The following is a 12,056-nucleotide window of genomic DNA, read 5'->3' as shown; positions in this document are numbered from 1 at the left end:
TAAAACCCCAAAATACATTTGCGCCGACTAGTTTTCTCTAATCCATGGAAATCAGAAATGTTGTACTCAATTGCCTGGCTTTGTCGATCAGAAACTAAAGGTTGTGAGAGGAAAAAGGTTTCAGTCAATGCTGGCTTCATTCCTGCAGGTCATAGGGGATCGACCGGCAGAATTCATTACAGAAACATGACACTTACCCACACAAAGCAGCAAAGGCTGCACTGCAACTGCGTCTGTGCAGGCGGCACACATTTGTGTATGTCCTCATAACAAGAATCAATGGAGGAGATCCTTTTCATTAGAGGGGCAGTAAAAGCTGCAGGACCATCGACCACTTGTTCTGTTTCCAAACCGCACCGTAAACACCTGCTCATGGCCTTTCAAAACATCACAAGATAAAACTTCACTTAAGAAGACCTATTTTTTTATTCAACAAGGTTAATAAAGTTACACATTACAACAACAGTTAAAAAAAGCAAACATCAGTCCATAAAAAAAGACTCTGGAGTTCAAACTGATCTGACAGGATGAGGAAGTATATTTACAGTCAAAATGGGTCAAAAGTGAATCACCAGACTGTAACTCCGCCAGCACGTCAAGCACAGATTAAAATGATGACAACAAAAAGTACATTCACACATACATGCAGCACAAACCGACAAGTAAGTTTACCTACCAGCTCCTGGAGTGAGGAGCACCTCTAAGAACACACCTTGATTCATTTTACACAACCTCTTCCAACAACGACTGTACAAAAGTTGCTGATATGCAGTTGTGTGCAAACGCCGAAGTTTCCTCTTTCTAAGTTTTCTTGTAGTGAAAACAAAAATGGATGGTGAATTATAAAGTTACAACCAGATGTCCAGGTAAATGTTTAAACAAAGGAAAGACCTTCATCATTCAAAAAAGGCTTATGACTGCATTTCTGCTAATTTAGTGTTCAGCTTCTGGAAGCTGAGATCCCCAAGGACTGACATTGACTATAATCATTTGTTTCTCAATTAACCACATAACCTTTTGAGCAAATCTTCTGAAGCAGATCTATTCTAAGCAGAGTTTTTAGGCCCTAAAGTTCTATTTAAGATACATATCTGTAAATACTCATCTGTCCAGAATGTTTCCAGAGCAGAATATGTTTTGAAAACAGCCACCTAGAATAAGTTTTTTTTAAGTTGAAGAGATTTTGCCTCATATGTAAAAGGCTTTTTCAATTTTTTGTTTTTATTTAAGGTCCACTCTGATGAAAATTGCGTTTCTGACATGTTCTTGTGCTATTTTTTTGATGTTGGAGTGCTTGTATACAGAAAACTAAGCTCAAAATTGCATTTCTGAGGATTTCAGTTTAAATAAAGAGGTTATTTGTGACGTAGCAAATACAATGGGTAGGCTCCCCTCTGCAGAAACTATGTCCAAGAATATGAAACAAATTTTTTTGATTTTGGCATAAAAACTGCATAATTATAATTAAAAGACTACTGAGAACACTTTTAAAATAACCCAGAAATAAAATCAGAGTGGGTCCTTAAAAGCACAGACTTTGAACCGAAACACTCAAGCACAGAGATGATCTGTTTTAAGCTCCATTTGTTGATTTTGTAAATGTTTGAAGGTTGTTTTAACATGTTTTCCCAGAGTCCCCGGGTCCTCAGGTGCAGCTCCACGGGTCAGAAGAAAACCTCACTTAGGGCCTCGTCTGTGGAAAAGCCTCCCTGAGGATCTGAGGAATTCTACACCAGTGGGAATTGTTTTTATACAAGAAGCTTAATACCTACTTTTTGAAATTTGCCATTAACTAAATGTACAGGTTAATAAATTTTTATTTTATTTTATTTTATGCATTTGACTTAATTTTTTTAGGCTTTTATTGATAAGTGCTGGTTAGTTTTGTTTTCTCATGACATTTTAGTTTAACTGCATTAATTTGTAAATCTTTTTTTTTTTCCATGTTTACTTTACTACTCTCCACATTGACAACATTTTCTAGGTTCTTTCTGGGTATTTTACTACGTTTCAATGGATGTTTGTGTGGGCAATATTTTCATTGATACACTTCTTTTGTGGACATGGCTTTTTGGTGTTTGAATAGGTTGATGTTAAGAACTCTGTGATTGACTATTGTATAAAAAGTGGTGCATAAATAGAATTTGATTTGGGCCTGCATTGCAGTCATGGAACTTGGACACCTTCCAGTAATTGACTACACAAAAGCAACTGCACACTAAAACAATTCAAAGAAAATCTGTTACATGCCAAAAACGTGTTAGAAATTGAGTTATATATCAGAACAATGAGAAAAAAAGCAGGCAAATCTGAAACAGATTTTTTGATCTTAAGACTCAAAATTGTTTTTTTAAGTTGTATTTCTCAAATGCACACTGTTAATTTTTTTACAGTATGTTTCTGACCAACAAGAAACAGAGAAAAGAAGGGTACTAACGTTTGCACATGACTGCATCCTTTAGATGTTTGTTGTGCACAGAAGGACACCGACTTCACCCGCGCATGACTGTGCTTGTCATTAAAGAATAAAGTTCTAAAACAAAGATACCAGGCAATAACTACTCTGTACAAAATGACTTCAATGCACACAAGAGGCAGAAGCGTGCAGATGTTGCACAGACAGATCTTTTCCATAATTAGATTATTTATGTTAATAAGCTGACTCAAAAAAAAATTTTTGGGATTGTGGACAAATGCTCAGATTGACATAAGTTTATTGTTTGTTTTGTCTGAATAACAAAATATCCTGTCTAAAGATTTGGTTCATAGTCAAATTATTTAAATTAAATTAAAAATACACATTTTTTATGTATGACTCATTCAAACTTAAGGCTTGCTTTAAAAGAGAGCAATAAATTCCACTGACCACTCCGGCAGCTTTTAACACCATGCTGCAATTTAAGCAGAAGCATCCTTTATTTTATTTTTTTTAAAGGATGTTCATTTTTGGAGATGATATAGACACATATTTTGGAAAAAGATTTGTTAATCCAAAAAACAAAAAAAAATTCATTTTAGGACAGAAAAGTTAGAACAAGATCTGATTATTTTAAGATGTGGTCACTTATCCCCTTGGTTTCCATTGAGCCTATTGGTCTCTTCCTATGATATCATAGAACATCAATCTTATCAAAAACTGGCAAAAAGGTTGGCAGTTGTTCATACCTTGTAAGGCAATTGGAGAGCTGAGGACTCAACATCACCTGTCAGTTAAAGGACCACGCCTTATTTGTGCATTTTTGAGGTCAACTTTAAAAAAAGCCCAATGAGATATGATGGAATGAATTACATTTTAGTCACAAAAGCTGAACACTTTTGAAAACAACTGCAAATTTGTATTTTTTAATTTTACAGTTGGACATTTTTCCATGGGGTCAGAATTGTTGCTGTAACCGTTGACTGTATGTGAGAACTGGATAGAGGGACCCCTATCCCTAGCTTTTCAAACAGGAAGTACCTGCACATCACAGAAAAATGGTGACTGAATTAACTTAATTTTGTTGTAACTAGAAATAAGCCATTTTCTTAATCAAGTTAAGTAATCGTGTACAGCCAATGGGTGTAACAAGCCTTCAGCTGACCCCTTTTCCATTTTGTTTCCAGATTAACTTTAATCCAAAAGTATATAAGGCTTACGCAACACGTAGTCTGGTAATGAAAATACACAATCTCCATTCATTATACACAGTTTTTTTTTCCAGCTTGATGACACAATCCTCATCGGCAGATGCATTTGCCACATAGTTTGCCTAAATATTTACAATTTCAACTGAAGTGACGGAAAAATCCACATTTGCTGATGACTGTTTGATGTAAACGAAGTAGTATCTCAGTTCGACTTAAATCCTGTTAGCCAGTTGTGAGGTTCAATGGTTTGTTACGCCTTAATTTGATCAACAAAGTTATTTCACGTCAACAATTGGCTCTGAACAAGGTTTGCTTGTTAAAGGGCATCACCAGAACCGATGTATTTTGCTGCAGAGCCTCGCCATCTGAACCATCGCTGTTAAAATCATAGATGCATATCAAAGATTCATTGTACAACTTTGAAGCTCAGAAGTTGATCAACCAATCCCACTACCACTTTGTATAAGTGTTTGCCTGGTTTCATGACCAAGCACTCGTGCCTTGAAGCTGCACCCCCTCACAGCTTTCACGCACACACACCGTCTGCCCGGCTTATTGTGCCATGCAGCTCGGTCGGCCTCTTTAGTTTAGAAACAATTGTCTTTCTGTTCCATTGCCTCTCATGTTTACAACAGTAATCCCTTCGGTGACGTCTGCATGTGGGTGCCCAACTGTGCATGATCTTCCTCACACCCCTCCCTCCTCTTCCAGTTCACTAGAATTGAGCTTCCTAAGCCGGCTCTCTGGTGGATGCTGACACATTTGCTTGGCGTCAGAAACAACATTTCCATTTTTTTTTTTTACTTTGAGCAGAGAACACTCATGTATTGAACCTGTGCCAGAGCTAATTTTTCTATAGGGTTTTTAGATAGATTCCAAAGCATGTGATGGTTGGCTGCCCTTGATTTAGATGTTTTTTGTTGTTGTTTTACAGGTCTGAACCTTTTTCGAAAGAGAAATGTTCATTTATCTGTTTCTACAGCTTTTTTCCTTCTTTCTTTGACCATCTGAAGAAATCTTTTAAAGTAGATGTGGAGCTTAGTGTTTGTCTTTTCACCCTGAAGCAGTTGTGGTTGATGCAGCTGTATGTGTGAGTAGGAATTTATTTCAAGAGTTATAAGTCTGTGTTTATTGCTCACTGTCTTTTCTAGGCGGTTCCGCTCATAACATCCTCTCATCCTGCATGGTCTTGTAGTAATGCTCCTGCTCGGCGTGGCTGTGGGTGGAGACGGAGGGCCGGCGAGGCAGGGTGGAGGTACGAGAAAGAGCCTGGCTGTGGCCATCAATCAGCAGGTCAGGGTGGGGAGGAGGGGGGAGCATGCCGGAGCAGGACGGGTGAGGAGGTGGAGGCATGCAGGAAGAGGGATGAGGCAATGGGGAAGAAGACGGTAGGGGAGGCGGAGGCATTTGTGAGGACTGAAGAAGAAGAGGGGGGGATATCCGAGGTGATGGGTGAGGGGGTGGAGGCATGTGAGAAGGGGCAGAATGAGGGGGGGGTATTGGCATTTGAGAGGAGCCAGAGTGAGGAGGAGGCGGTGGCAAGGGGGACGAGGACGGCTGAGGGAGCGGTGGAGGTGGAAGAGGGGATGAAGACAGTTGAGGGGGTGGGGGCAGAGGGGAAGTGGAGGTGGGAGGAGGTGGGGGAGGCAGCTCAGCTCCTCCCTCGATGCTGCCGCTGGCGGTGGAGGAGCAGAGCGAGTCTGTTTTGACAGGAAGCGTCCGGTAGTCCCGGTAGTGCGTGACGTTGTCCTGGCGCTGCAGAGACATGCGGTGCTTGTCGCCCGACGGGTCAGCCGTCATCATGTTACCACTGATGGTGTTTCTCCACTCCCACGGCTTGCCATTACTGGCCGACACGCGCACCACCGGGTGGTGTGGTGCGTGAGCGTCGATGGTGACAATGCTCCCGCTGCCTCCGATGCTTCCCGGGTTACTCCCACTGCAGCTGTCTCGGTCAGACTGGATCCGGTAGTAGGGGGACTCGGAGCAGTTGGAGCCACCGCCTGAGGAGGAACCGCCTTCTGACGTCTTTGTGGACGAGGTGCTCTGCCCGAGACCGTGCTGTTTAGACATGGCAATCACCTGCAGGTTGAAAAACCCATGCCGGGAGAATGTGATTTCTCAAAATATTATGAAATGCATAAACATATCACACCTCCTCCACGCTGGGTCTCAATTTTAAAAGTTTTCTTTTGGTATTGGTTTATTTCAAGGAATCTTTTCAAGCTTTCTTCAAGAAACTGCATTCTTGAACGCGCATATAGTCAATGTTGTTCACACTGAACAAGTAGGGAGGGGCTTCTTTTTCCACTGTTTACTAGTGCATCTTAGCCACCTACAGTTGGGAACGGCTAACGTTGAAGCCGGGGTAAACAGTGCAAGTCTTGCTCCAGACCTTTTCTTTCAACGCTCTATTCAGACATTGACGCCATCCAGACGTCACTACCAAATCCCTGATCGACCTAATTTAACTTTGAATGCGCGTTCAATGGCCGTGCGTTTTGTACGAAGAGCTCAAAAACAATCGTAGAAACTTGGGTAGCTATGGGTAAACACGCCAGTTTTTAATGAAGAATCTTTAAACTTGAATATAAGTGCATCCACATAGACTTTTCATTGAAAGTGGCTGCTTGCACGTGTGCTGCCAAGGGCGGTGTGAACTTTATTTATATAGCACTTTTCAAATTAAGATTACAAAGTGCTATACAATTAACATAAGACAGTAGATCAGGATTAAAAATAGTATACATTACGACAAAATAAAACAGCACCCACACAAAACAGTGATAGCGGTTAAAATCAACCAAATCAATAAAATCAATAATATCATGAGTTTAAATTTAGGAACCAGTAAAATCATTAAAAGCATGCCTATAAAGACACGTTTTTAAAAGAGATTTGATTAGTGGTAGGGATTCAGCGAGCTGGAGTAAGGTGTACGCACTGGCTTCATACTGACTGCACACAAATGCCGCATGCATGAGGTGTGCAGGTGATGCATAAGTGCCCGTAAGACACCCAACGATGTACACTGTAATTATCTAATTTCCTCATTTCCAACAGTCAGGCTGCACCACAAGGAGCACTTATCAAGAGAACAGCACTAACAAACTCCTTGTGCAGTGCACTGGATTTGGGAGGGTTAAAAAAATAAAAAGCTTTACAGCCTGCTCCAGTCTCACCTACTTCACCCTAACTCACACATGCATTTAGTGGTGTTCGCTATAACCTTGCTCGCAGCATGCCTGTAAAAAAATAGGTGCTTGAACATTTTTACTCCATGAGCTCACCGAGCGGTCAACAACCTTGACATTTTGTGCGTGCCACCTGCATATCCTGCACTGGTTTGCCCATATCTACCCCCAAGAACAATTGTGGCTGGCTTTACTTTTGATAAATTTCAGCCTCACCTGAGTGACTCTCTGCTGGCTGGGGGGCTGGTTGGGTTGTGTGTTTGGCACTCTAGGAGTTGACACCGCGATGGGTCCATGCTCCTTCCCGCCTCCTCCCTCTGTCAGTGACAACCACTTGGCTCGGGTTTTGGCACTCTTTGGGGAGACAGGCGGTGGCCGAGAGGCCTCCTCTGGGATGTGAACCAGCGGGGGTGCCACCACCATCCTGTTAGCTGCAGACTGTGCGGCGGTGCTGTTGCTGGCCTGCACTGTGGGGTAAAGAGACGAAGGCATCCCTTGGTTTTCCGGTTCTCCTGCAGCTGCTTCTCCTCGACTCCTCTCATCCACACCCTCATCTTCATCTCTTGAGCTCTGGCTCCGCAGCTCCAGCGAGCGCTGCTTCCACTCTGACACGAGCTGCCGAGACCTCTGGGGGTCAAAGGGAACGTGGAAAGTCATGTGGCGCTGCGTCCCGACCGGCTCATCAGAGGGAGAGATGGGGCTGTTGCCGTTTGCGACCCGAGGTAGGGTGTTGCTGAAGGTTACCATGGTTTCCTTGCCCATAGGACCACGGGTTGCCAGCAACTCCACATCTGCGCTTGCTCGCTTTAGGGAGCCCACAGATGCCTTCTCCCTCCTCACCTTACTGCGAGCTCCAGATCCAAGTCCCGCCCCCAGCTCCTCCCTGCTCTCTGACACTCTCGGAGTCTTCCTGTAAAGGGAGTCATGGCTCCGCTGGCTAAACGTCCTCAGGCCATCTTTCTGGTAGACTGAGGTGAGTCTCTGCAGGGGAGGCGCATCTTCTTCTGAGGCTTTGAAGTTTCCCACAGCGTACACAGCCTAACAGAAAAATGGAGAATCTTTTCAAATATTGCTTTTTTTATCTTTGCGATTAAAATATTCAGATTTCTTTTTAGTCAATTAAGTAGAACGCCTCTTCATCTTCATTGATTTAAAGTTTTTTTGTCCTTTATTGTTAGAAAAGATTATCTTCTAAACAAGGAAACCAGACCAGCTGAGAAAGAGGAGATAGCATAGATTTTCACAATAAAGTGTGAAGAGAATATTTATGCGACTTATTCCTTTCCTTCCCTTTCTTGGCATACAAAAAAAGACCAGCAACAAAAGTGGAGGAAAAAGTATGAAAAAAGGAGAAGTTACAGAAAAAAAAACAATGTTTGCATTTGCTTTGATTGAGCTATAAATAACAATCCCAGCAAGACAACTGAACCGCAATATGAAAAACATCTATTCATGTGTCATTTCCACCACACTGCATGCTGACTCTTAACTGCTCCCTGCTGATAAAGCGTCAGTGCAAACAAACCTATGCTGGCATTCAGTTCACAAACTCAAAGGATGGGAAAATAAAGGGCCTGTGTGTCTTTTAGTGAGCTAGCGTGCTTGTTAGGGGCGTTTATTCTGCTAACCAGGTAGACTCCAATGCCAGCTCCGATCAGATACCCCGCGTAGACGTCTATGGGGTGGCTCCGGTGTTGTGTTATCTGTGTCAGACCTGCGAGACCAGCCGCCATGCAAAAGGCAAACACCAGCAGTGGCTTCAGCAGCTTGGTTGTGCTGCTTATGCTGGCATTGAAGTACATCTGCAGAAAGACACACACAGATCAACAAAGGATTCAAGATCATCACTGAACACTAAAGATATGACTCTGTGATAGTTTATGGAAAGTATTGGAAATCTTGTTGAAATGTATTAAGATCCAAACTGGCTTTTGTTACAAAAAGAAACTATTTTTTAGGATGGAGTCTCCATGTCTTCTCAGGAATGAGTGCATCTCAGAAGACTTTTGAGCCTTTTTGGAAAGTCTTTGCATCATAGTTTCTCTCAGAATTAACACAGAATGATTGCAGCTCTCTTAAACCTTTTACAATTTGGTTTATTACAAAACTCTTAGGGTTTATGGAAACAGGAAAAAAGAGCCACAACAAAGAAATTCTTTCAATTTAATATTCTATTTTAGGGATTAATTTTTTTTGGAGTGGCTAAAACTGCAGCAGGCTGAAGCTTTTCATTTTTATTCCACGAGCATCACTTGACAGTTAAATAGAGTGTGTGAGCGTGCAGAGGAGGTCGAGAAAAGACATAAACCCCTTCTCTGTGCATTTTCATTCTCAGCATGCACACTGTTTTCCTATTATATAAAACAGATGACGGCTGAGTGACAGAATGGCAGGCCTTGCAAAAATAACATTTTAACAAGCCTGTCCATGAACCACTGAGCAGAAAGCTTCTCTAGAAGCAAGAAAAATCCTAATGAAATTTCTAAACTCCTCCAGAAATAGGTTGTCTTACAAATTTATTATGTTTTTAAATGAAAGGTTCATAAAAGAATCAACTATGAGGTGGTTGAAAAATTCACTTATGGGTTCTCAATCCAGGTGACATGTTGATTTCAGCTCAAACTTGCCTCTTTTTCCTCCCTGCCCTTCGTCCAAACTCTTTTTAGTGATCTTCAGTAGGGATGGAGGGGAGTGATTCAGCCAGAAGCATGTAATCGGGGGGCTGCTGGTGCTGCCTCTTTTTACAGTCTGTACTGTATTCAGATTGCAGTGCGGCAAAAAGCTAAATGTTTGGACTTATCTTTCCCACCGACAAGATCTTGTAAACAGAAAAAGGTTCCAGGTTTAAAATGGAATGTACAGAACTGACTCCGTTTATTGGGTATTGGTGGATATGTGCATTCACTCTTGTAAAAATTTGCAAATGAAAATGCACATGGACACTTGCTGTCTGTGGATTTTGAATGATGAGACATCTGGTGGGACATTTTGGAAGCAGAGGATTGTTCAAGCCTCAACTCAAGGCATCAATCAGCCAGTCTAAATGCAGACAAGATTATGAAACACATCTGAAAAAGAAGCTAAACTAAATAATGAGCAAAAACTGTATCCTGTCTTGTCTTTTTTTGTTTTTTAAGGTGGGAAACGGATTATTTCTCTAATAAGATTAACAAGTAAATATGACCAGACTTCCCTTCAGATGATTTCTTTCAGACTTTGGGGGAAAAAAAAACTATCACTTGTGAAAAATTCCTTCCCCTTTACTGTCCATTTCATTCACCTTTCTGTGTATTTTTCGTAATATTCATTATTTATCTGCTGCTTTCAGAATCAGAATCAGAATAGGTTTTATTGCCAGGTTCAGTAGAGCGCACTTTACAAAACGAGGAATTTGTCTTGGTGTATGGTACAATTAAAATAAGTTAAAAAATTAAATTAACACAACAACTCTTTCAATAGAGATGTGGTCATATTTTATTCAAATCAATTCTATTCTATTCTATTCTATTCTATTCTATTCTATTAGTAAGCATTATAAACCTCAAAGGTGTGCAGATGCAGTTAGGTAAGATGGCCACAGATTGTCCCTCTTTGTCATGGTTCTGGTCAAACTAAATGCTGCTCTGGTTTGATATGTTTCCCAATGTTTTTGTCCATCTGTTAAGGGGGTGGGAGGTGTGAAAGGGTTAGGAGTTGCATGTGGGTCTGGGGCAAAGGATCCACACATTACATCTTTCATATGTTACATATGAAAGATGTAATACAAATAGAGATAGATTCAATTTGATAATGTGTTTGCTATCAAACTCCCTGTAGCCTATAATGAGCTGAGTTAAACTGCATGTCTCTGTTTTAGCATCCTAATTTATGCCTGTCTACCTGTTTACAGTTCATTGAAAAGAAGTCAAATTATCAATATTGTGTGCCTCTAATTTCTTTAACATAAACCTTTCCTTTTAACAGAAACTGTTTATTTTAGCATGAAAATTACAGTGGTCTCTCTTTTATGGTGGGAGTTACATTCTAAAAATAACCTGTGATAAACAAAATCCATGAAGTAGTCTTTTTTCTTTTTCTTTTCACAATTATAGATGTTTTAGGGCAGCAAAACCTCCCACTATCCAGTTTATACACTTTTCTCAGATATGAACATTTTACACTTTTCTCTCTCGGTTAAACTCTTAAAATTCAAACCTTTGAATAAAAATAAATCCAATTTTATAAAAGAAACTGCCAGTGATCAAAGATTTATGTCAATTCAGCAAATAGAATGTATTCTTTCCTGAAGGCAAAGCGTGGAGGAGATTGATTGACAATGGTCTACAGCCAATCAATACGCAGAACACAATGCATTTTAAGAAAAAGAAGATAAGCAAAATAGCACCAAAAAAAACTGCAAGAATGCAAAAGTTGAACCTCGGTATGGTGAAGGACCACTGTTCTATTCAATCAATCAAACTTTATTTATAAAGCACTTTTCATATAAAAATATAACACAAAGTGCTTTACATTAAAACACAACAAAATATAAAAACAATTATACCGGTAACATCTATGTATCTGCGTGTTTTATTATGATTAATAAAACAATTATGCCGGTAGTTATGACTATGTGAATTAATTGTTTAAGTCCCATTAGCTTCCCATTCCAAATAAATTCATTCTTCACATTTGACCCATCCCCTGGGGGACCGATGAGCTGCAGATGGAGCTGCTCTCTGGAACCATTTGGTGGTTCAACCCCCCCATTCCAACCTCTAAATATTGAGTGTCAAGCGGGGAGGCATTGGGTCTTCTGTATAACTCAGCTGTGGATTTGAACTCACAACCTTCCAGTCTCAGGGCGGACACCCTACACAAAGCAGGCTCGTGTCCGCCTCTGCACATTTGTCCTGTGGGATTTTCCAAATGGATGGTGAGCTACTAAAAACTCTGATGTTCAGTTTCAAAGCCTTCAATTTGCTTCTATCTCCCTTTGGGCCAGCAGGAGGCTCTCTGGAAAAAAAATCTTTACCCCTTGATGAACTAATTTCCCTTTCGCCTCATTTTTGCCACAAGTTTTCACAAACTAATCAACTCCAATACCTTTTTTCCCCCATAGGGACTATTGAAGCCAAGCCCATTAGGTAAAAATATACCATTAATCTTACTGTCTTAGATGTGAAATGTAAGTACACGTTTGTGTATTTATTTATTTATTTTTGTTTATTTTTTTGGTGATAGCCAAATTCCATG

The 12,056-nt window shown here is 40.7% G+C and overlaps 1 protein-coding gene across 1 annotated transcript in view; it reads right to left on the bottom strand.

Moving 5' to 3' along the window:
* Positions 1 to 407: 407 nt before the first annotated feature.
* Positions 408 to 12,056, bottom strand: part of plppr3a (phospholipid phosphatase related 3a) — a 34,069-nt gene continuing 22,420 nt past the window's right edge. Inside the window, exons 7-9 of the mRNA XM_011490167.4 lie at positions 8,450 to 8,623; positions 7,038 to 7,859; positions 408 to 5,709 (exon numbers count right to left, since the gene is read on the bottom strand). Coding sequence (XP_011488469.1) covers positions 4,789 to 5,709; positions 7,038 to 7,859; positions 8,450 to 8,623 — 1,917 coding nt within the window. The 3' untranslated portion in view covers positions 408 to 4,788. The remainder of the gene's footprint in view (positions 5,710 to 7,037; positions 7,860 to 8,449; positions 8,624 to 12,056) is intronic.

This window comes from Oryzias latipes, chromosome 22, assembly GCF_053564925.1.
Source record: "Oryzias latipes strain Hd-rR chromosome 22, Olatipes_Hd-rR_3.1".
NCBI lineage: Eukaryota > Metazoa > Chordata > Actinopteri > Beloniformes > Adrianichthyidae > Oryzias > Oryzias latipes.
Note: the sequence above shows the minus strand (reverse complement) of the source record. Positions and strands in the feature narration are given on the sequence as shown.